The sequence below is a fragment of the Cavia porcellus genome, unplaced genomic scaffold, assembly GCF_034190915.1.
Source record: "Cavia porcellus strain 051 isolate PalLab524CR breed Dunkin Hartley unplaced genomic scaffold, mCavPor4.1 scaffold_24, whole genome shotgun sequence".
NCBI lineage: Eukaryota > Metazoa > Chordata > Mammalia > Rodentia > Caviidae > Cavia > Cavia porcellus.
In genome coordinates, this window is record NW_026947507.1 from 37992443 (window position 1) to 38016414 (window position 23972).

Sequence of the window (23972 nt, forward strand, 5' to 3'; positions counted from 1 at the left end):
ACCTCCCCACCACCACGACAGATGCCATCCCAGATCTTCTGTATGAAACAGTAGCACTCCACAACATGTCCTCCTCTTTTGGGGACTAGGAGTCTTTTAAGGCCTGTGCTCATCTGATTTACACTTGTTCCCCTCTTATTTTCCCCTCCTGCACAGTGAGCTCTGCAGAGGTAGGGGTTTCACTTTCTTTGCTGCTGTGCCTCTATTTCTGCAACAATGCCTGCCACTTAATAGGTACTTAGTATCTGTGGAAAGAAGGGAGGAGAAATTACCATATCTGGGCAATTAAGTTCATTATGATGCCAATAACCAAAGAAGAGAAATCCTTCGTGTGTGTGTGTGGGGGGGGATTCCTTCTGGATGCCAAGTCTGAAGTGATGGAAGTATTTTTTTTTTTTTTTAGTGACATGTTGTTTACAGACACCTATTAGTTGATAGAGAGGAAAGTAACTCCTAGTATTTAAATCCAAAGTGGGAAAGCAAGATTGAAACAAAACAACCCAGAATTCAGGCCTGGCTTCACAAGTCACCACTGCTCAGTGCACTAAATTCTCCAAATTGAACTTTACTAACTTTCACTACACACTTATCTTCCTTTCATGTTTTAAAAAGGCTAGAAGACGTCCACTGACCGCAAGGACAATGCAGTTTTTGCTGGAAATGTGTTCCTGAAGGTGCGCATAATTAGCTGCTATCTACTCTGTGACTTGACTTTTCAGTGTGAAGCAGGCAGCAAAAGCGCTCCTGGACTCCCCCTGCTCCATTTTCCAGAAAGTTGTCCCAAAGAGGGCGCCACCTACAGCCTAAATCAGTTGCAGCGCGCAGTGCCTGCTTGAGGTTCCTCATCTACGGGTCAGCGATGCACACCGCGCCTCTTCGGCGTGGGGCCCTCTCCTGGCCACCGGCCACTAGGAAGGGGGAGGTCCTGGAGGCAGACCTTTACTCCCAAGTGCGTAAAAGTCTGGATGACTTCAGTTGGGGAGGAATCCCGGTGTTTTAGGTCGTGGGGTTTCCAAATTAGGGTTGCGTGCCTCTTTTCCCATAGAGGATCCCAGGAAATGATCTGATCCTTCTGAAACGCCAGCTCCCTTGCTCTAGTTCTGTTTGCCAGAGTACAAACGTTCTGCCTCTGCAGTGGTGGCCCCAAGAGATCCTGTCTGCCCCGAGTTGCAGCTTCCGCCTCTCGGGTGTCTGCGAAAGCTCTAAGGGGGCGCACGCAATAGTCCACTGCTCATTCATTCCACAAATATTTATTTGAGCGCTCGCCGAGCTCGGGCCTGGGGGCGAGAAGCAGGTCTCCCGAGTTCCTGCTCCTTTCCTGGGCCTCGGCACGCGGTGGGGGCTCAGTTCGAGCTTTGTGACCGCCGCCGCCAGGCTGTGCCCAGCGCCTGCAGCGCAGCCTCGGGGAGCCGCGGCCAGGAAACCTCCCGGCGGGGTGCAGCCTGCTGCAGGGCGAACCTCAGGAAACTCGCGATCCGACCGCTGCCCCGGGAAGCTGTTCCCAGCGAGCGCGCACTGCCGCGGCGCGGAGCCCGCAGGGCGGGAGAGGCCGGGCGCCCGCGGCGGGACTCAGGGGCGGCCCCGGCGGGCGGAGGGCGCGGCCTGCGGGAGGGGCCGGGGCGGCGCCGGGAGGGGTGGCCGGCGGCCCAGCAGGTGACCGCGGGCGGCGCGGTGCCGTGCGGCAGGCAGGGACGCGGTCCGCGCAGTCGGCGAAGTTGGGCGGAACATGGCGGAGGAGCCCGGGGCGCGCAGGAGCGTGCGGCGGCGCCGGGAGTCCCAGGAGCTGTAGCCGCCGCCGCTTTGCCGCCGCCGCGGGGCGAGGTCGCCGCCATGGCGCGCTGGATCCCGACCAAGAGGCAGAAGTACGGGGTTGGTGAGTGCGCGCCCCGGCCCGCCCCGAAGTCCGTCCGCAGCGGCCCGGCCGAGCGCTTTATAGTCCGGCCGCCGGGAGGGCGCGCGGTCGGGACTGAGCTCCCACTGTCAGCCCCGGGGACAGGAGAGGTCCGAGGTTCCCCGGAGCGCCGAGGCAGGGTTGGGGGGTCGCTCGGCGTTTGGGGAGCCTGAGTGGTAAAGTGGGGCAGGACTTTGGGGCCGTAGTTTCCAGCGCTTCCCAAGGAGCGGAGAGATCGGCGCGGAGCCGTCCGTGGCCCCGCGGGGTCCCGCTCGCCCCTGCGTTCCGGGGTGCCCCCGTCCGGCACCCGGGAAGCGCGCGCGGGATGGTGCGATGCTTTCCGCGCGCCTCCTCAGAGGTCCTCTGACGCCGCGAGTGAGGAGATGGGGTGAAGCCGCCCCCTCCCGCCTCCAGGCACTGGGATCCCGACGTCAGCTGTGGAGAGAATGGGGAAGCGGATGGTGGCCCGCGGAGGTGATGGGAGAGGCAGGAAGTGTGCGGCGTGGGAAGCGGTGAGCTTCCCGGAGCGCGGGTGGGAGCGTGCGAAACCTCGAGTTTCGCTGTGCGGGCCTGAGGACAGTTCACCGGCGCGTGGCATTCGTGACCGCGGAGCCTGGGAGCTCTGCGGGTGCTGAAGACTGCTCAGTTGCATTGATTTGGATCTGAAATGGTACACGTGCAGCCTTGGCCTGGTGAAAATCCCTGGTCCTTTCACTTTCTGTGGAGGAGCGGGGTTGAGGTCAGGTGGGAAGCTGCTGCCCTTAGCCAGGCCCTTACCTGGGAGAGTTGTGTGTGTGTTTGGGGGAGGAGGGACAACTTCAGCACTTCCTCTTATTTGGCCTATTTGAAACTTAATCTTTTATTACACTCCATTCCCTCACCTGCTGGTTTTGGGGGGAGCAGCGCCCTCTCCCCATATTATTCTGTGCTTGGACAGCTAAGCGGATTTCAAAGACATTTCTGTAGACTGCACCTCTGTAGCCAAACGACAAGTTTGTTAAGCTTCTCCTATTCATTGTAGTCTGAGATTGGCACAGATGGTGAGCCTGCCTGTGTGCGTATAAAATTATTCCTTGTTTTCACTCTATTCCAAAGATTTTTAAGTTACTTTTAGAGTCTTTGGTCTCTCGCATGAGTACAACTCCGAAACTATATGTGGCATTTCTTCTGCTGCAGATCACCAGGGCTTGGCATGGTTGTCAGGCAGCAGAAAAGGCCAGGAGTCCTCCCCAGGTGCTGCAGTGAGCAGCCAGCGGGTCGGGAAATGAGGCACGGGAAGCAGGCAGGGCCTGGGGTGCATTCAGGCAGCAGGCCGAAGGGCCTGGGTCGAATCATAGAAAACCGGGTGAAATCAGTTAATTGTGAATATGATGGACCACAGATGACTGCATGAAAGTATATTTAGTGGAGCCCAGTTACTACTTGCTAAAATGTCAATTCTAATTTGGTTTAACTACATTAAAAGCTGCAAAAACGTTATGATTGATGTCATTGACGCACACCTGTTCCAAAAATGTTTTTTAAAAAAATTTATTTCCTTGCTAATGGTTATAGAAACATGCACAATGAGTTTGCCTTTTAATATTTTTCCCTATGTTCTGGAGTCAGTTTAGTGTTATTTATCATCCATCAAGAAAAATATCTGGATTGCCTTTCTAGGGCACAGGTGTTAGCAAAAGTGTCCCAGGATATAATGTGGGACAACTATTTCACCAGGTGTGATCGATTCTGCTGGGTGTGGACTTGAAGACCCACTGTTAGCACACACTGACTCTCCATTGTTTGAAAACACGTTGCTACTCCTGTGGCCTCCCCACCTGCACACCTTGGCCTATGGTTGGTCCCAGGAGCCCAGGCTTCTGAGGTCACCTGATTGTGTTCCGCCCTCTTTCATAAGATTCTCTGTCACCATACAGCTCCAGTGAACCCTGCCATGCAGAAAACTGCCCTTCTCTCTTATGCAGTACACCCAGAGTCCCTCCTGTGGGACTTCGCTCTGTTGTGCTTGTGCCCTGTCCAGAGAACCCTCCCGACTCTGCCTCCTCTCTCTTGGGGCTCAGATCACCTCCGCCGCTTCCTTCCTAGTTTGCTTTTTGCCAGGTGTTCTGAGCTTCTCCTGCCCCTTCCTGAGTTCCAACTTGTGCCATCTCTTCTATTGTTCAGCTTCTCATCAGTGACAGAAAGTCACAGTTTTGTACCCGTTGTTCAGGTGTACCTGGGGAGTGTGGGACTCACCATTTCACTTTCCACAGCTTCAGGTACCTGTGGTCATCGGAGGTCTGCAAATGAAATTTCCGGAGAGAGGAAAAGCCAGACCATATTCACATAACTTTTTATTATAGTATGTTGGATAATTGTTCTGTTATACTGTTCTTTGTCTTTAGTCTTTGCTACTCCTACTTTATAAATTCTTAACACAGGTGTGGATGTGTAAGAAAAACCATAATTACAGAGCATTCTGCCCTGACTGAGGCATCTGGCTGGGAGGTATCCCTCCTGGATGAGGACTCTGCTCTACGCTGCCTGATGTCGGGGTTCTGCTCCCCAAGCATACCAACTTGATTTCTCTGGCGACTTAATGCCTTTTTCTTCGGTTGAACTTCAGCTCCTCATTTGCCTCACTATAACTTTTCAGTTCAGTTGGGTAGAAGTGAAGGCCTCCACACTGTCCTTAGTTCTGCAAAAATAAATAAAATTCTGCTACAACAGCTGAGCTTGATTTATTTAAATATGGTGGGGAGCATTTTGTTCCTCGGACTCTCTGGGGATGCTTCTGCTCCTGAGCAGCTGCTGGTTGGATTGGTTTCTGAGAAGCCACAGGTAGCTGTCCTGCCTCCCGCTCTCCATGATGCAGAGCTGCCCCTCGGTGGCCTGCCCACTGAGGACAGGCCCCAGAGCTCCGCCCTGGTGGTGCCCTGTGACGCTGGCTGCCTTCCCAACCTGTTTTCTCTCAGTGCCCCTGTGGGCTGATCCTGAGTTAACTTAGATTTTTCCACAGAGACTGACATGCAGCCTGTCTTGAGTTTGGGGTTCTTGAACATAGTACTGTTGACTCAGTCGCTAGCATTAGTGGGCCTGAGTAGCCCTTGCGAGCTGGAGGACTCACAGACTTGATTCTTTAAAGTACTTCAGTACCCCAGTGTGAAGTACCGGGTAGTGGGACAAAGGTGCTTCCATGAGGGCAGGCAAAAGCTTTTTTTCCCCTCTCTCGGTCTCTCCCTTTCTTCTTTCTCTCTCCCTCAATGAGCATTTGAGGTTACAAAACATTTCTGTTAGATTTTAAGCAGATATTAATGATAAATCTAAAAATTATTCTTTGAGTTATTGAAACCTTAGCTTCTATATAAATGCTTTATGTCAAGAACAGCTGTAGATTATGTTGATTGTAAATTCTTTTTTTTTTTTTGTCTTTTTCCTGGTACCTGGGATCGAACTCACGACCACCTGCTTGCAAGGCAGGCACTTATGCTGCTGAGCTAAATCCCCAGCCCCTTGATTGTAGAGTAATTTATAGAGTAATTTATTATGTGTTGGATTTTCTGAGTTTTTTTTTTTTTTTCTCTTTTTTTGAGACAGGGTCTTGCTGTACAGTTCAGGTTGCCTTGAGCTCACTTTGTAGGCCAGGCTGGTCACAAACTTGTGGCAATCCTCCTGCCTCAGTGCTGGGATTACAGGTGTGCACCACCATGCCCGGTCTGATACTTACTCTTATAGCATGATAGAAAGTAGTTTGGGGAAGTGTTTCCTTCTACTGTTAGCTGCTCAGTGGTTCAGCAGTGCTCCCTTGGTGAGTCCAGAGCATGCATCTGAGTTAAGACCAAAGGCAGACTCTTACTGGTCCCTGTGGCATCGTATATATGCCACATCCCTCCTGCTGCAGCTCCAGTGTGGCAGCGGAGAGAGGATGTCCCACAATGACTAGCTTCCTTGTAAAGAGGAACTTGGTGTCTGGAGAGGTAAAGTAAGTTGCTTCACCCAGGGGTTCTTGCTTTTTTGGTTGCATGAACCCCTTTAGCAATCTAGTGAAGCCCATACATAGATCTTTTCTTTTCTTTTTTTTTTTTTTTTTTTTTTGTCTTTTTCCTTTTTATCGGTACCGGGGATCGAACTCACAACAGCCTGCTTTCAAGGCAGGCGCTTATGCTGCTGAGCTAAACCCCAGCCCCAGAATGATATTTCTAAACGCATCAAACCTAATTAGAAAGGTTTGGAAATAAGATTCACTGTATTGAAACAGAGACATCAAGCCATTTTTCAGATATATAAACTTCTGTGTTAATGCAGTAACTAACAAGATTAATGACAATGACTGCCATGATTGTGAGTTAGTGAGGAGCTTATGTGAATTTCCAGGATATTGGTATTCATGTCATAATATGCTATGAAAATTTCCATGTGATTTCTGCCTAGGGTAGAGTCACAGGCACTACCAGTGCAACTGTGGCATGTTGCCTGCAGTCATAATAGAAGTAAAGACTTAGCGTCAGAAAATAAGCTTAAAAGTCTCTTTCCTGTCCAGACTGTGAATCCTCTACATTGGGATGCAGATGAAGAATCCTTGGTGATGCTCGCACTGCTGATTGGTTACAGGACCACCTGAGAAGGGTGACAGTAGTCACCATGTCGACCAGCTAGCTGTCTGCTGGATGTAGATGTTTATGTAGCTGCACCCTGAACACAACCCTGTCGAGATGTGGAGATGTGTTCATGTTCTGATAACACGATACGGAAGCTAAGAGGAAAAGAGGGAGGACAGAATTGATCTTGTTAATATTCACGGAAAACTGTGCCCAAAGCATGTGTTTCAGTGCATTCCAGGGACACGCCAGGGATCTTGGAGACATTTCCAGAGGGCTTCTGAGATTGAAAGTTTTTTCCCCAATAATCCTAAAATATGATTGGCCTCTTTTCATCCATGGTCTCTCATGATTAGATGCATGGATATTCAGAAGGGCGCTATGGCAACAGACGAGCAGGAGATGGACGAAGCCGGCTGCCTTCTGTGCAGCCATGTAGTAAAAAGATAAATATGCAGAACAATGTGGAGCTTCTGGGTGTTTCGTTTGGAGAAGCAGAATTCATAGGAAATAGGTAACGTTGCTAACAGGTACTGAGTTTATTAGAGTGCTTTCCAAGTAACTTTTCTTTAGTACTAACAGTTGAACCCCCACCTTCACGTTGATCTACATCCCTTGGCCTTTTTACTTTTATTTTGAGACAAGGTCTTGCTGAAACACTTATCTACCCAAATTGGGTTTGAACTTGTGATTCTCCTGCTTCAGCCTCCCAAAGTGCTGGAATTACAGGCTGCACCATGACCTTGGGCTTTAAATGAACTGCTTCTAAAATGTGTGGGTTTGGATCTCTGATAGTAGCAAATAATAGTGGAAGAAATCCAGGTAGATGAAAGCAAACCCTCCTTTGGGGGGTTCTTGATAACTTTAAGAACATAAAGGGGTTCTGATAAGAGTAAGTTTTGCGTGCCACCACTTTATAGTTCATGAAATTGTTGTCGTTGTGCCATGAGGTGCAGATAAGTAAAATGAGGTTCATCAGAGATCAGTGTCTCACTCATGGCCATGACTTTTTACACTGTATTTCACGCTCAAACTCCAGGTGTTCACGTCACCTGTTTCTTGCCCTGTCTAGGTAGCTGGACAGCTACTCCTGTGGGTGGGCAGCTACTTCCAGGGCTGGTATGGTACCCATTTACCCTCATCTGATTTTTCTATGTAGTACAGCAATAAATAGACCTCAGGAAAGGTATTTGTTTACAGCATGAGAGCAGAAACAAGAAGATGTCTTGTTCAACCTCTTCTGGGAACATTTTTCTCTGCTTTCCGTGGAGCTGATTGTGGGGTTGAGTGGTATAAATTTTGGGGTTCCAAATAAATGTTAGTAGTGTATTCATACATAGGGAGTTTGTAAATAATGAGGGTCAACTGTAATTAAAAGGAATTGAAAATAGGAATCACTTTTTTCCCCCCATGTTTGTTTTTGACAAATTTGGTGCAGTTGACTCTTGAAAAGCTAGCTTGCCTACCTGTCTCCCGCCTTCCCTCCTTCTTTCCCTTTTTCTCTCTCTCCCTTCTTTCCTTTTTTATGGTACTGGAGAATGAACCCAGGGCCTTTGCACTGAACTTATATTCCCAATCCCTTTTTTGTTTATTTTGAAACAGCATCTCACTGCATTGCGCAGGTTGAGCTCAAATTTGTGATTTTCCTGCTTCAGCCTCCCAGAGTGCTGGGATTACAGGCGAAATGCTTTTTCTTCTGACTGCTGATTTCATCTCTCTATTGTTTTCCTCCCATGTCCCCACCCCTCTCTCGGTCTCCCTGCCTTGCTTGACCTGTCAGCCACTCTGGGCTGGCTTTTGTGTCTTCTTCATCTCCCTGCTGCCAAGTGACCTGACCCAGTCCCCTGGCCCTGCTGCTCATCCGTTTGCTGTTGGCTTCTAGATTCACAGCCTGCTCCTGGCCTCCTCCTGGCACACTGGCACCTCACCCGGCTGAGTGGGGTCTTTGGTGATGGGTGTCCCCACTGATGTGTTCAGAAGGGAGATCTTGCAGCTGTGTAGCTGCAGATCTGCACCTTCTGCTGTTCCATCCACCCAGCAGTCTAGGCCGAAAGCTAGGCAGCCAGTCCGTCGTGGAGTCCAGGCTGCCTGTCTTCCAAGGCAACTACCCCGCCCTCTCCCCTTCTTTCTGCCTCTGATGGGGCACTGCCTGTATTGTGTCTCCTCTCCAGAGCTGCTGCCATGGCTTCTAACTGCTCCCTCTGTCCCCTCTAAGTCATTCTGCACACAGTGGCCAAGGGAGCCTTTTAAAACTAAGATCTGATGCTGTCATGTCCCTGTCTAAGCCCCCAACCACTTTTCTGTTGTTAGACTGACTGAGACTCCCAGTTGTGGCCTGCAAGGCTTGTGTGGCTGGAGGTACTGTCTACCTCTGCCTCCTGCCCTCCCTGCATTCCAGCCGCCCTCGCTGGCTTTCTGCTTTCTGAACTCCCCGAGTCCATTTGACTCAGGGCCTTGGCACTGGTTCCTCCCTCTTGTGGAATGTGCTTCCTGATGTTAAGTGTCCAGTTCCCTCTGAAAATCCAGGCCTTCCTTCAGATACCTCTCGGAGCTTCCCAGTGCCCTGGCAGGGCCAGCCTGGCCAACCCACTGGACGCCTTGCCCTTTGCCTTGGTGTGTTGGTGTTGATTGTCCACTCCCATTGCAGAAGGCAGAGCTGTGAGCTTGGGAACTCGGCCTTTCTCGTCCATGTAATCCTGTCTCCAGGAGGAGCCCCGTTTCCTGGTTCCTCGTTAGCCCTCGGGGAGGTGATAAAGGGACCCTAAGCTGTCCTCTACCTACGCACCCCTGCCTCCTGCAAGAGAAGCAGGCTGCCCACAGCTGCTTCCCATGAGACCAAATAAAGGGCAGTAGGGAAAGGGACGCTGAAATAATAGAAAAAGCCATTTTAAGAAGCTGTGTAAGCAAAGGACTACGAGAACACAGTGGGCTGTGTGGCATTTATTAGATCGGATAAAATAAAAAGTAAAATGTGCTCCTTCCTCCACTTTCATTAGTTGTAGAAGCTGCGCGGAAGGGCCTTGTAGGATTGGTCAAGTGGGACGTCAGGCTGGACCACAGTGGGGAATAGACGCGAAGCCTGGGAGGCTTTGGATCAGGCTGTGTTGCGTGGGAGAGGAGCCTAGTTATGGTCTGTGGAAGAAAGGAGACCTCGGGAGCCGCTGATGGCGTGAATATCCATACTGCACGCTGGGGAACTCAAGGAAAAAGAAATAATGGAGAAGGAAGAGTATTGGCAGAGGGCTTCAAAGCAAAAAGTAGCGGTCCTTAGGAAATAGTTTGCCAGGTTTTGTGGCGATTATAAGTGTGATAGGACTCTGTCTTGGCTGAAATTCTGTTTTCTTTGCAGCACAGGGATTGAACCCAGGCTTTTGCCCTGAACTATATTCCCGAGCCTTTTTTATTTTTATTATGAGACAGAGTCTTGCTAAGTTGCTGAGTTGCCCAGACTGGGCTCCAAATTGCAGTCCTTTTCCTTCAGCCTCCCGGAGAGCTGGGATTCTGGTGCTCACCGCCATGTCTGGCTACATTAGCTGATATTTAATTAAGTTGTGGTTTCCACTTACCTACATTGTGAGACATACTAGAGGGATTTGACGTTCAGAAATTAAGTCTCATTGCAATTGTATGTTTTGATAAGAAAGAGAGTATTCCTGAAATGCTCTGTACAATAACATAATTATAACCTTTTGCATATAAAAGGGTTTTTTTTTTAGTATTTTTAGAAGATCCGGAACTTTGAAGTAAATTGTAATGGATGTGACCCTTATCTCTGAGGTCCAGGAGCCTATCCAAGGTCAAAGATTGTTCTTTACTCAGGATTCCAGTGGAGAAAAAATAGTTTTCGGGACTTCATTAAATAGGTCCAATTGCCCAAGAGATGCCTACACCCTGTGGACTTTAAAGGACATATTACATCCTGTAGGGATCCTTTGCCTTTTCATTGGCCTCTGTCATTACCTCAGGATTAATGGGGCTTTATTGTTAAGCTTCCAGAAGTGCTTTTGTGAAATTGCAGTACTTTTCGATGGAGATGTGGGGGAACAAGGGAGAGCGGGGGATGAACATGTGAATTGTGTTTTTCCAAGTGGATGTTCATGCCCTGTCCTCTCGGAGCCCGGGCTGGCAGTCAGGGCTCCCTCAAGCGATTGTCTGAATCGCTGGCAGCCGCTCCCAGGGTAAGACACAAAGTGGGCTTTGTGTCCTGTCAGGCTCTGTGCCGTAACACAGCCCCTGTTGTTAAAACGCTTCGGAGCCATTGTCCACCTTTTTCCCAATGTGCCATCTTCTGTCACGTTTCCACACCCAGCGAGACTGTCACAGCCCCATCAGGTGACAGCTGAGCCCCCCGTGCCATGCTTCTATGGGTCCTGGCTGCCAGCTCTTTTTCCTGGAGGACAAGTTGAGGGAAGGAAATTGCAGGAGAGATTAATTTCCCCTTGCAGCTCGTCCTCCACTGACTCAGCCCAGGTGAGTAAGATGCATCCTGTGACTGATTTATCGCCCAGGTACCTATGGCCAGGTGTGCTGGGCTTTCCTTGTGCTTTCTGTGAGCCTGGGACCCTATGGCTGTCATGCCAGAGACTGTGTAGGACTAAATCATAAGACTTGCAAGAGCCTCACAGTGTTGCCCTTTTGTAAACAGAATCACAAAGTCTGAAGTGCTGGAGCCCGGAAGCACGCACTCCTTCTTGGTGAACATATTTATTAGGGAAAAAGAAGGGCCCAGAGGCAAAAGTGACTTGTCCAAAATCACTGCTGGTAGGAGATTTTTGTTTCAACTTGTTTCATAGCTGCTGCTTTTCTCCTTGTAACTCAAGAGCTCTTCATCCCAAGTGGAAAGTGTGTCTTCTCTGTTTTTTTCCCCCGCCAGGTAGAGGGGGAATCATCCAGGGGCCGAGGGAGGGGTTAGCTCAATGGTAGAGTGCTTGCTTAGCGTGCATAGGCCATGGGATCCATCCCTTTTACTGCGATTAAAAATAAAGATTCAGCTACTCAAACACCCACCTTTTCGACAGTTCTGGGGATGAAGTGTGTTTTGAGAGCCTGCAAAGTAGAAGGCACATGGTGGGTTCCACAGTTTGGCCCCTGGTTCTCACGTGGTGTGCGGGCTGCTGCTGGGCCCTGAGGACCTGGCTTCACAGGGCTGCAGTGGTTACATGACGTCAGTTGCAAGATTACTAAGTCCTGCAGCGTTCTCACCACGGTCCAGACATGTTGGAGAACAAGAGTCTTAGTGTCTGTCGAGGTCCTGGTGGCTGAAACACGGTTATGGAGAATAGAGGACCGCAGTGGTCACCTGACGGTGAGAGAACATGTGAGTTCCTAGGCCTGACTTTTGAACAGAATGATGCAGCTCTGTTGCATGGATTTCAGGCTGAGTCAGGAGCCCTCTCCTCTGGCAGTTCAGCATCTCCTGCCCTATTCTTCCCAGCAGTAGCGGACAGCTGCACTCTGGATGAGGCCTCATCACAGAGGTACCACCGTGGGTCACCTGGAGCGGCCTCCTCCTGGAAGGGGCAGCGTCTGTCCAGCTGGAGTCCTGTGCTTCTCTCAGGTCCCCGGTGGGCTTCAGAATGAGAATCAACAGGGACGATGGCCTTCACTCTTCACTGTGGTCCCAGAGCAGGGCTGCGCGTCAGATCCCATCAGCGTGATTGGTTGTGGGTTTTGCTTTCCACTTTCAGGGTTCTGGGGCTGTTTCCAAGAACTTCCGTGCTCGTCTGTATTCTCTCCATCATGGATATAGGAAGTGCATCTGTTGTCTTTAGAAACAGAAAGTTAGTACAACTGAAATCATAATGTTTTGTATCTGGTAACAGTACTGTGGAGTTCATGAGGGTCTAAAAAATCCAATTATAGTTGGGATAGCCTGTCAAGTAATGGTGAAAACTGAAATGCACATGGATAGGCTTTGACTTAGCAATTCCACTTTAGTGAGTTTATCCTACCAACATAGCCATGTGCAGGGAATCTTGTGTACAAACTATATATATATATATATATAGTACTAGGGATTGATCTTAGGACCTCACGCTTGCCAGGCAGGCACTTATCCTGCTGAGCTAAATCCCTGGCCCTACACATATTATTTATTGCACCATTATTTAGCAAAAGCATGAAAACAGCTTAAGTATTGCTCAGTGGGTGAAGGGCTTAATAATCTATAAAACATGCCCACAGGGAATGCTATACACTCAGTAAAAAGGGATAGGGCTCAGGGATGAGCAGCATCTCATGAAGAGGACACAGCCCTGGTGGCTGGAGAATGAGGTTTTGAAAAGCATACTGCCTCAGTGCTTGCCTACATTGAAAATTTATCTAGGACCCCCCAATTTTATCATGTAAAAATGTACTCTAGGTTTATACAAAATAAGACAGCAAAAGTTCTTAGAAACAGAAGGACCCATTGTTGTGACCTTGGAATAAGAAGTGACTTTTTTTCCAGGCACACAGACTTTATGTGGTGCCTTTAAAGGGCACCAGTTTCTTAAGAAGAATGTTATACCGGCATCACATTAAAATTAAGAACTTGTGTTTGCCCAAGCATACCTGTATGAGGTTAAAAAGGCGACCCACAGAGAGGAAGGAAGCACTACCAGTTTGTGTGTCTGAGCAATGCCTTATGTTGAGAATATATAAAAACTTAAAGTCAGTGAGAAAATACTGATATCTAAAAGAAAAAAGGGCTATAGAAATTAATAAATGATTTGCCAAAAAGCAGTACCCAAATATCAAGAAGGCCTGCAGATAGGTGCTGATCTCTGACGTCAGGGACCCAGACGCTGTGCCATGAGAAGAGCCCCACTAGATGTGGCTCCCTGGGTAACAAAGAACAAAACACAACCAAAAGTAACTGTGGGTGAGGTGGTGTGGCAAGGGGCAGTCTCCTGCAGTGGCGGACATGTAGGTTGGTACAACTACTTTGGAAAACTGTTCAGTGGTTCCCAGATGTGCATCTACCCAACATTTCTACCACAGGGCAATGAAAATGCTTGTGTGCACTAACGATCATGGTACGTTATGCCAGCTAGCCCCAATTTTGAAGCTTCACACTTGCCTACTGAAAGTTAAGTGAGTATATAAATTGTAGGACGCTCCCACAGCATAACATGGACAGTGAGAATGCATGAATTGTGAGTTACGTGTACTCACAGAAATACAGATAAATCTCATGAACAAAAGGCTAAGCAGAGGGCCAACACAGAACCACGTGCTGCAATACTCCGTTTTGTACACATCCCAGTGCAGACAGTTAACCTAGGTTTTTGGAAGTGAGGGTGTGGTTACCTTTGATGCCTACAGGGTCGGGGTGGTGGATGTACTGGAAAGGAGGTGAGGGATTGCTGGGGTTACTGGTAATGTTCCACTCTGTTTCTTGATCCGAGTACTGGTTTAGGTGGGTGTGAAAATTTAGTGAAAGGTGCATGTGTGGTATGGGTACCTTTCCTTGTGTGCATTAAAGTTAAATAAAATATTAGGAAAGAAACAAGGCAGTTTTATAGACCACATTGTTATGGAATGGTTCCAGGATATATTAGAATAAAAGAACAAGATTCAATAAGTGTAGATAGGATGCATTTTCATTCATTAAGCAATTGTTTTTAGCAGTCCCTACTATGTGCAGGCAGTATTTTAGGCACTGAATGCAGCAGACGGAAGTGTGGGTCTGTTTGTTCACTTGTAAATGCTGGACTGTTGAATGAATACAAAATGAATTATCCACTGCTTGTTTCTTGGGAGGGAGTGGGGTGACTGGGGGTCAGAAGTAGAAAGGAGGGGAGGAGGGATAGTTCAGTAGCAGAGCTCTTCTCTAGCATGTGCAGGCACATAGGTTTAATTCCCAACACCTCAAAAATCAAAAATAAAAAAGAAGTGGAAAGAGGATCTTCTATGAAATTGTTTCGTGCTTTTTAAAATTTGTATAGATTATCAGTTTTGTAAAAAAATGAATTTAACAATCTGGATAACTGGATTATCAATGTTATTTGTGAGCAAGGGAAGTCTCGGTGTGCCTTGTACTTTAGGGATCACCCAAAGCATACTATCTTGGTGGTCTGCCTCAAATTGAACAAGATTCCTCCCTGGATTTGGCATGGAGGGCTTCCATGCTGTCTTCCAGCGCTGACTCTTGCACATTCTAGCAAAATTCTGACTTGATAAATGTTCCTGGCATCTCTGATTGCTGCTTGCAATTTAATACACTTTGCATTCTACCATTCAGTTAATTACTTATGACACTCCTCAGTTATTTACTTTTAAAAATACTAAATTTTGCTTAGGTTAGGGGAAAATGAATAAATGTTTATGTTAGTTTCACCTTGCAGATTCACATCCCATTAATATTAATTTTAATTTTAATTTGTTGGTTAAGGGCCTAAGTGATAATTTCATGGTGCATAAACCATTAGTCTTGGGGTTTGACTTTTCTCTCAAAAGACGATGAAGCACTAAGTGATTGCCTTATTTTGATAAGGCAGTGGATAATTAACCCTTGTCCTTGCATTATATAGAAAATAAAGTATTTCAATTATAAAATAGAACGTGTACATGCAATTACTTCTTTGGTATCACTAACATATATCTTTTAAAAACGTGTCCCAGTGCTGTTGGTTTGCCCAGTGCTACATGGTCAGCTAACATTAGAATCGTGGTTACCATGTGGGTTCTGAAGACTGCTGGAATCAGAATTTTTAAGGAAGACGCAAGCACACTGGATACAAGGCCAGGCTTTGCCGTGTAGCTGCTGGTGGCTGGGAGTTTTGAAGTCCCAAGTCTACCAACTTTATTACTCTTTGCCTTTGTGAGATCATATAAGGCTCTTGGCCAAATGAGAAGATAGGAATAAGATTAGCACACTTCCTGGTACAATGGGCCGTACGTGATCATTATCTGACGTTTGCTAGGCGGCAGCTGTGTGACAGTACCCTGGCCTGGTGGGCAGACACCCTTGTTTGCATATTATAAAGTAGTTAATATTGCTTGGCTCTGAACCTGTCCTCAGAGGCTCAGACTGGATTCTAATATATAGTAGTTTCCAGTTTTAAAGCTCAATAGGTAGAAACAGTCTGATCTTGTAAGAATCTTCATGGGAAGTGTTTGAATCCCCAAGAGTCTCTGAGTAATGTGACTTTTGCTCATGGGTCCTGTGTTTTTGCAGTAACACCCACTAGCACAGGACAGCCTGGAGTCCTAAGAAGTATGGACTGAGTGAATGAATGAATGAATGAATGAATGAAGACCTGGAGTTAAGGAACTGATTATATGGGTGGTGTGAGTTGTGCCAACTTGAGTGTGAATCTCCCACTCACTGTAACCTTACTGCCCTGAAATGATTCACATTTGAGGGGGACTTACTGTGGTCCAGTGGTTCACTGGATGCCTGTAGGATGACTTGAGTGCATAGAAAGCACACAGAGTAGGCAGAGCTGCCTACCTGGAGTGCTTCTCTTGGGCTTGGAAGAATGCAGAGAATGGTATTGCCATTCTCATGAACTCATATACATTTGTGACCAATAGTAGTACACAAGCTATTTGTGGTCCTACCACCTACATAGACTCTGAAGATGGGAATTTATTAAGGACAACTCTGAGTGGTCCTCTTAATGTGCTTATAAAGCCTACCTCAAAGAAGACTGATGTGTTCACTGGATTCCAAGAGTTGACTGCATATAGAAAACCCTGGATTTATTTTTCAGAGGACTATTACATGCCGTGGGAGAGGCCGGTATCCAATTCATCTTTGGCAGTATTAGCATTGCTGCTGAAGATGGTTTTCAAATTGCTTGATGGCTTCAGGGGGGGTCTGCTCGTAAGCTCACAAATTCAGAAATGGCTAGAGTCTGCAGAAGAATTCTTTTCATGTTTGGGCTCTGAAATAAGCCAAGAGAGTTGGAAACTTTGAATCTGTCTCTTAACAGTTTCTGAATTAGATGTGGGTCTGCTTGCCGAGTTCAGATTTTTTGACAATATGACTTATTTCAGAAGCAAATGGCTTTACGCCATGAGTTAAACCATAACCCCATCACTTTCCCCCTTAGTGGAATTTTGATTCTGCTCTATTATAGTGACACTAGGACAGCTATTCTTGACCAGGAAAAGAGAGATGGAGAGCCTCTCATTTGCTGCCCAAGAGATTAAAATTTTAAAAGATCAGAGAGAGGACAGGGAGTTTTGCTTTCATTTACTTTTCCTTTGATGGGGGTGGGGTACCGGGCATAATTCCATGTCCAACAGGCATTAACTAACATTTATAAAACCTCTTTTCCAGAACTGCCTCTATCAAGAAATGGCAGATGGAAGAAATAGAACTATCTAAAATGCAACATTGTTCTTCTGTTCATACATCTTTATCTTCTTGAACTTACCAAGCAGCCTTGAGTGACAGGGTTTTATTCTTTTAGAGGGTTTTTTTTTTTTTTTCTTGCTGAAATAGTCTATATATCCATGTTTGCTCTCAGTTCTGAGAATTCTTTGCTAAGTTTTTTTCTCCTTTATTACAACGTGTTTGCTATATATAATGAATATCTGGCTAGTCTTCTACTAGGTATCTTTGCTAGTTTTTAACATCATGTGTTTGGATCAAGTAAGCATTAGGAATTATCCATTTCAAAAAGGTCACTTTTCTATATTTTGCAGTATTTAGAGTTTGGGGCATTAAAGGGGAGAATGAAAGTTACAGAGAACTATTAAGCCCAGGATTAGGAAGGCAGGCGTATATTTTAGTTTCTGTTATAAACACAATTCGATAGTCTAACTCTCTTTAGATTTATTTTGTCATCTGTAAAACAAAGATGGTATTATCCACTACTTTCCAGATTTTTGGAGTGTCAAGCATTTTAAGTTTTTGAAAATTTCTTAAATTAACTAAGCAGTGCTAGCAAGGCCACATTCATTGACCAGAAAATGTCCAGAGCTACAGCTGACCCCCCCCCCCATCCCTTGAGCTTTCCAAAGACCTCCCAGGGAGGCTTTGTGTAGGAAAAGCTTTGGTGCTAAGAACCTTGTGACTTTGTGGGCAAGTTTCTTGACATTCCAGCTGTAAACTGATAGTCATCATCTACCTTCTTGGTGACAGGCATAGACTCTTCAGACTGGCTAAGTGATTCCCTACGATGAATAATGTTCTCCACTTAAGACTGAACTTGTGATCCTGTTCATCTGGTTTCCAGTTCTGAGATTCCAAACCTCCAAGTCATCTTTCTCAAAGTATTTAAAAGGAGTCTGGTTTTGGCCAGGTTCTGCCTCTCCCCAGATCCCTATTTTGAAGCCTGAGCCCCCTTTGGAGGAAGGGATTTCACAAGAGAATTAGCTGGAGATGAGGTTGTGAGGTGGGGCTTTTAGAAGGGGGTGTGTTTAGGAAGACAACCCAGGGAGCTTGTTCTCCCTGGCATCTGAGAGCACAGTGGGAAGGCGGTTGTCCTCCAGCCATGACGAAAATTCATCAGACACTCAACATGCTGGCAACTAGATCTTGGACCTCATGCTTCCGGCACTGGGACAAGACACATTTCTGTTTAAGCTTCAGGTCCATTGTATTTTATTATGGCACGTTGAGCAGAGGCTCGGGGCCAGGGCAGGGTTGGTTTGTTTGAAGTATGAACCTGCTGTTGCCCTGTCAAGATTTAATCTCAGCAGTTTAATCCCTGATTTTTTTTTCTCTCAGAGACACTTGGATCTAGTAAATAAAACACATACACACACATCAGATACCATGTCTTGCAGCTTGGAAGCCATTGTTGCTGACACAAGGCTCACATCAGCTGGGCAACTCAAGCTAGTAGTTATGGAATTGTAGGGACAGTTGGACGATGAAGAGATGTGTTGCTAGACATTCAGAAATAAAACTGCTGTGTTCATCACTTACTGACCTGGCAGCTGATGGAAAAACAGGTAACCACCCAGCATTTGGAAGGTCCAGAGAAGCAGGCGTGGATGCTGCTCAGGGGCTGCTTACTGCGGGTGAAAGGACCCCGAAGTCTAAAGCCACAGCTGAGCAGGGGGAGGAAGGCTGAGACACATAGCTGCGATTAGGAGGGTTTGGGGAAACGGAGGTTATTCTAACTGAAGGAACCGAGGAGGCTTCAGGGAAGGAAGAGCTTGAATTTGACAGAGATGAGCATTCAAGCTTAGGAAGGCTGGGGATGCAGCCAGAGGAGCACTGGTTCTCAGCAGGCATCTGTGCCCAGGGTACAGTAAGGCATTTGCACAGTTTGTGTCTAACAGTGGACCCAGGGGAAGAGAAGGAAATGGTACAGATTGTGTCAGATCGTGTGGTGACTTGTGTATCTTGTTTGTTTTTGTTTCTTCCTGTCACCATCAGGGCTATAGTGATGTGTTAGTGATCTTGCTTTCCATGGGAATAAAAAACTGTTATTTTTTTTGCCAGATTTGCTGCATTTGCTAACATCCATGGTGCAAATATTCCCAGTGTGGTCAATTTCATACTAGCAATGGATTAACAAGTGGCTCACAGAGCATTTAACAGTTGGCTTTTAGAAAGCAGTAGAAGCTGGGGATTTAGCTCAGTGGGCAAAGCTCCTGCCTGGCAAGGGCGAGGTCATGAGTTTGATCCCTGGTACCAAAAACAAAACAAAAAAATCCCCCAAACCAGAAAGCAGTAGAAGCCTGCACCAGTGCAGCATTAAAAGCCCTGGGTTCCTGTGACTACAGTTACCCTGGGTTACTGTACTGTACTGGTCTGCCTGAGGATGCTAACTGATGGACGGAGGCAGGTCAGAACCCTGCAGCCCCTACAAGGGGCTCCAGCTCTACAGCTGCCCCTGCACCTTGAAAACAGGCCCTCCTTCCTCAGGTGACTGCAGTGGCTGGCTATTCCCAGGGTTTGGGGGCTTCTCATAACTACCTTGCCAAGCTTTGCATGAGGACAGTGCCCTGTACCCTTACTTAGCCTTGAGGGAGGTATCCTAAGACCCCCGTGGCGTGGTGGGGGTGGGGTGTCCTGAAACCTCAGTACCAGGCCCTCTGTATGCTGTATCCTTCACGTGTACACTGATGAGAAAGTTTCATTTTTAAGTTAGACATGGAAAGAGATCAACCAGAAACTCATCATACAGCAGAACAATTACAGCCATAAACTGTAATAAAGAGCATTGAAAACATATGTGTTATTTCTCTCTGGCATACTCCATTGAATGTTTCCAGACGTGAGCTGGCAAAGCAAGACTGTGGGGAAGGGGACATGGCATAGCCAATTTGTTAAGAGAAGGGACACATCATGTCCTTCTGAGGTTCAGATGTACCCTGGCCATTTATTTCTTTGCCTTCCTCCACTTCTCCCAAATGGCTGGAATATTATTTTTTTTGTTCTTTCTCATCCCAGCATTTGCTGTTGAAAGAATATCCCATAGAAAATGGCGGCGAGCTAGGGGATCGAGCGAAGAATCTCTCCAGAGAATTCAAACTCAAAGATAAAAAAAGACAGCATGGAGAGGACCAGACAAATCAATAGCGATTCTTATTAACCAAGACAGTACAACTGGAGGATTTAAAGTCGTGCTGAGACCGGAGGCTACAAATCCCGCGCCCTTAAATCAACAAACAGACTCGTGGACCCAGCACGAAAAGCTGAGTTGCTTTTGGAGACCGCGGGAAACTGAGACCCAGATCGAGACTCCAAGTAGCAGCCAGTTCTGCACCGCTGCACCAGAGCGGATGTACAAAGCTCTGGCGATTCAAATCTAAACGGTGCACAGAAATCTGACCGGTCAGCGCTGAGCCGCGAGTGGGGGAAAAGTGGACAGCTTGGTGTGCGGCGGTCCCGGAACGACGACTTGCACCGGACCCTGGTGAGTACAGAAAACCCCGCCGCTGCTGGGTTTGACCAGAGAACAGCTGGCCCGCCACCACGGGGAAATCAATAACACAGAATCTGGTGCAGACATATTAGCCTGGCGGCAGAAATCGCAGCTTAGTGATATCACCAGGTCCCCCTGTAGGGAGGGCTGGTGGAAGACATCTTAAGTCCTGGCAGAGCCTGATTACTTGTTGGCTTCAGCTCCACACAGAGAACTTAGTGGGAGCCATCTTTGTTTTGGGCAGATCTGCTTTTCTGGTGCACCTATCACAGAGAGGTTTGGAAGAGAACGGCTGGGACCTGGGCAGAATCCTGTGCCATTACCCAGCTGCTTCTGATTCAAAGAGAACTGGCAGGAGCTACTGGGGCTAAACCAAGCCTCTGCTTGGGGCCCAATAAGCAGATACAAAATAGTCACAACTCAGTGACAACCAGAAAGTACAGCCTAATTTATGAACTAACTGACACAGAGGCTAGAGTCTAGACTGTACCGCCCCTACATCCCAGCCTTCCCCAGATAACAGCAAATTGGGGAGGACAGCAAAAACTCAAGCCAGCACGCTTCTGAAAGGCCCTAAGCAATTCGGAGAGGGCCAGAGAACTCCAGGACAGTCTGAAAGAAACCAGAAACATGACAAGAGATAAAAATAAGAAAAAACCTCCAGCTGTTCAACAGGAGAAATTAAACCCAAGAGAACTAAACACTGAAGAGAACAAGCACAGTAACCATCCTCTACTCGACACAGCATCAGCTGAAATTAAAAAGTACCTACATTATCTCATAGAGGAATTTAAAGATGTACTCCTGATCCAAGTGAGGCAAGATATAAAGAGATTAATTAAAGAAATGACAAGCCCCGCCCAAGAGAACACAGATGGAAGAACTGAGGAAATCAGAAAAGAAAGAGAAGCATCTGAAGAAGAATTTAAGCATAACTTAGAATACATGAAACAGATCCAAAGAGAATATCAGGAAACTCAGAACTCCATTGAATATTGGCAAAATGCCTTGACAGAAACTAAAGACAACCTTCTGAAACTTGAAGAGAGATTTAGGGCTTATGAACGTGAAAGAAAAAGCCTCTTAAAAATAACAAGGAACCAGAAAGAAGCAATTCTAAAACTGGAAGATGATAAAAAGATACATAACCTAAGGATAAAGAATGTGAGTGAGGAAGCAGGAACATCCAAAAATGAAATACAAAAAATATTCACAGAGATATTAAAGCAAAATTTCCCACGTATAGCAAAAAGAAATGATATCCAGATAAAAGAAGCATACAGAACGCCAGCTACCTACAACCAAAACAGATCTACGCCTAGGCATATAATAATCGAGATCCCAGAAATCCACCAAAAAAACAGAATATTAAAAGCAGCCAGAGAAAGGATGCAGGTTACCTATAACGGGAAATCTATCAAAATAACAGCAGACTTATCATCACAAACTCTTAAGTCAAGAAGGGAGTGGGGAGAAATATTCCAAGTCCTGAAGGAAAAAAATATGCAACCTAAGTTCATATATCCGTCAAAACTCTCTCTAAAAATTAATGAAGAAATAAGATACTTTCAAGACAAGGAGGAACTGTGGGAGTTCGTGGCCACCAATCCAACCCTACAGAGAGCGCTGAAGGACATTACAGAGAAAGAGAGGAAGAGATATCAGGATTACAGCTACAGTGGCAGAGAAGCCTCAGTGAACGGGGCAGACCATGGAATGAGGGAATAAGGTGGACAAATTATAGCAGAAAAGTGGAGTAGCAGACATGAGGCAGAGACGGTAAGCTAGTCTTTAGTAGAGACAGCTCTGAAACTATATTTAAAAAAAAAAAAAGCAGAGGTCATTGCTAATGGTGTATAATGATTTAAAAGACACAGTAGTCCTAGTGACATATTTAGATTGAATTAAATTTGTTCTGGTCTGTCCACTCATATCAGATTTGAGGACACAGACCTCTAGAACCAAAAATAGCAGGTTATACCACGGCAACTATCCTTACTTTCCTATTGACTTAGGCTGAAATTCTGTATTACTTACATTGTCTTACTATGACTGATCTTAATTGTATCTGAATCATAAGACTATTGGTTGGCCTTGACTGATCCTATTTGAAATCGGTATGCGTGTTAGAATCAACCCTAAAAGTAGAGGAAACTACTCTGAGCATGACAAGATGTAAAGGATATCCATACTGGTATGAATCAGTAACAGCTCTCAAATACTACAATGCAGTCAAAGATAAGTTTTTATAAAAATAGGTGATAGTATGTTTAACTATAATAAGCCAGTGTTGTCGACAAATCTATTGAAAATAACAAGAGAAAACATAATAGCTACGGAAGATCATTTATATTATAGTTTTATAAGTCCTATCCATTGCATGTTTATCTAGGAAATTGTTTCGTTGTCTTGTTATGACTTGGTTTTCCCTATAATACAGAGAGGATAGGAACAAATACTCTGAGGAAGAAACCTGAAAAACCCGAGGCTTATTTTGTAGCATTATAATATAAATTCTAGCAATCTATTGCTTGCTGATTAAAATGACTCTGGACTGGTTTCTTCAGCTCAACTTCAGCATATGCAGAGATGGGGACGGCTATCACAAAGAGAATGAGAGATGCGATGGTAGTTGGTATTGTCTTCCCTAATTTGGAACTTGAGGACCTAAAAAGACTCCATCATCCTGTAATGATTTGATTAGTTCTATAATATGCAATAAGTATAGAAAGTGGGTGAAGTTAGGGACAACTATTTGTAAGAAGCTAGAGACAGTTAGATAAGGTAGATCTCCAGTGGACTTGCTTTGAAATCTGTATTTCTTTAAATTGTTTTTTATTTTTTTTTAAATGTTCTGTTCTGTTTTGATATGGTTAACCTTATCCTCTTAGAGATGTAAAACAAATAGGTGGGACTGATAATCATATTACGGAGCTTTTGTTCGGCCATAGAGCAGAATGGTTTGTAGGGTCATTTTTTTTTTGAATGTCATTCTATATACTTTAATTCTATAACCTGAACAGCCATTTCGAAGATGACAATTTGTAACTTATCAACTGGCAATTTTTTACCTTTTGTTTGTCTGTAATTTAGAATTATTTCTACCCTTTTTTTTTAAATTTCCATGTATTTTTTTTCGTTTCCTTTTCTTTAAATAAAAAAAAAAAAAAAAAAAAAAAAAAGAATATCCCATAGACAGTGGTGCGGGTGATCTTGGGGCTTAACCACTGTCGGAAACCACAGGAAAGCTGGAGCTGTTAGCAACAGGGAAGGAAAATGAGTTCTTTCTTTGCTGTGGGCATCTGGTCATGAGGGTCTATGCCGATGCCCTGCATGTAATGCCATCGCTAGAGGCTTTGGGCGAGTGTGTACCCTCCTCCAATCTGACGTCCTCACCACATGCAAGTTTGTGAATAATCAAATTGTTGGGACAGGGAATGTAAGGCTTGACTGTTTTGACCTGAGGCTTAGTCACAGCTCAGTGAAGTAGCCACTCTGCGAGGCCGATGGCCCAGCATGGCAAACGGGTGGCACAAGGAAAGGACTGTGCTTTGGATCAATGGGGGGACATCATGAGGGACATTGCAAGGGAAGGGAGCACCTAGGGCTCAGGAACCACGGATGCTGTTTGGAACTCTCACTGCCAGCTGCGTGACCGCACGCAAGGACCTGCTTGTAGGAAGGCAT

At 46.1% G+C, this 23972-nt stretch overlaps 1 protein-coding gene across 2 annotated transcripts in view; it reads left to right on the forward strand.

The window, feature by feature from the left end:
- The first annotated feature begins 1210 nt into the window (after positions 1 to 1210).
- Positions 1211 to 23972, forward strand: part of Dock5 (dedicator of cytokinesis 5) — a 182665-nt gene continuing 159903 nt past the window's right edge. For both annotated transcript variants that reach the window (XM_013143478.3, XM_063234885.1), the window contains exon 1: positions 1211 to 1873. In XM_013143478.3, the coding sequence (XP_012998932.1) occupies positions 1831 to 1873 (43 nt within the window). In that variant the 5' untranslated portion in view covers positions 1211 to 1830. The remainder of the gene's footprint in view (positions 1874 to 23972) is intronic.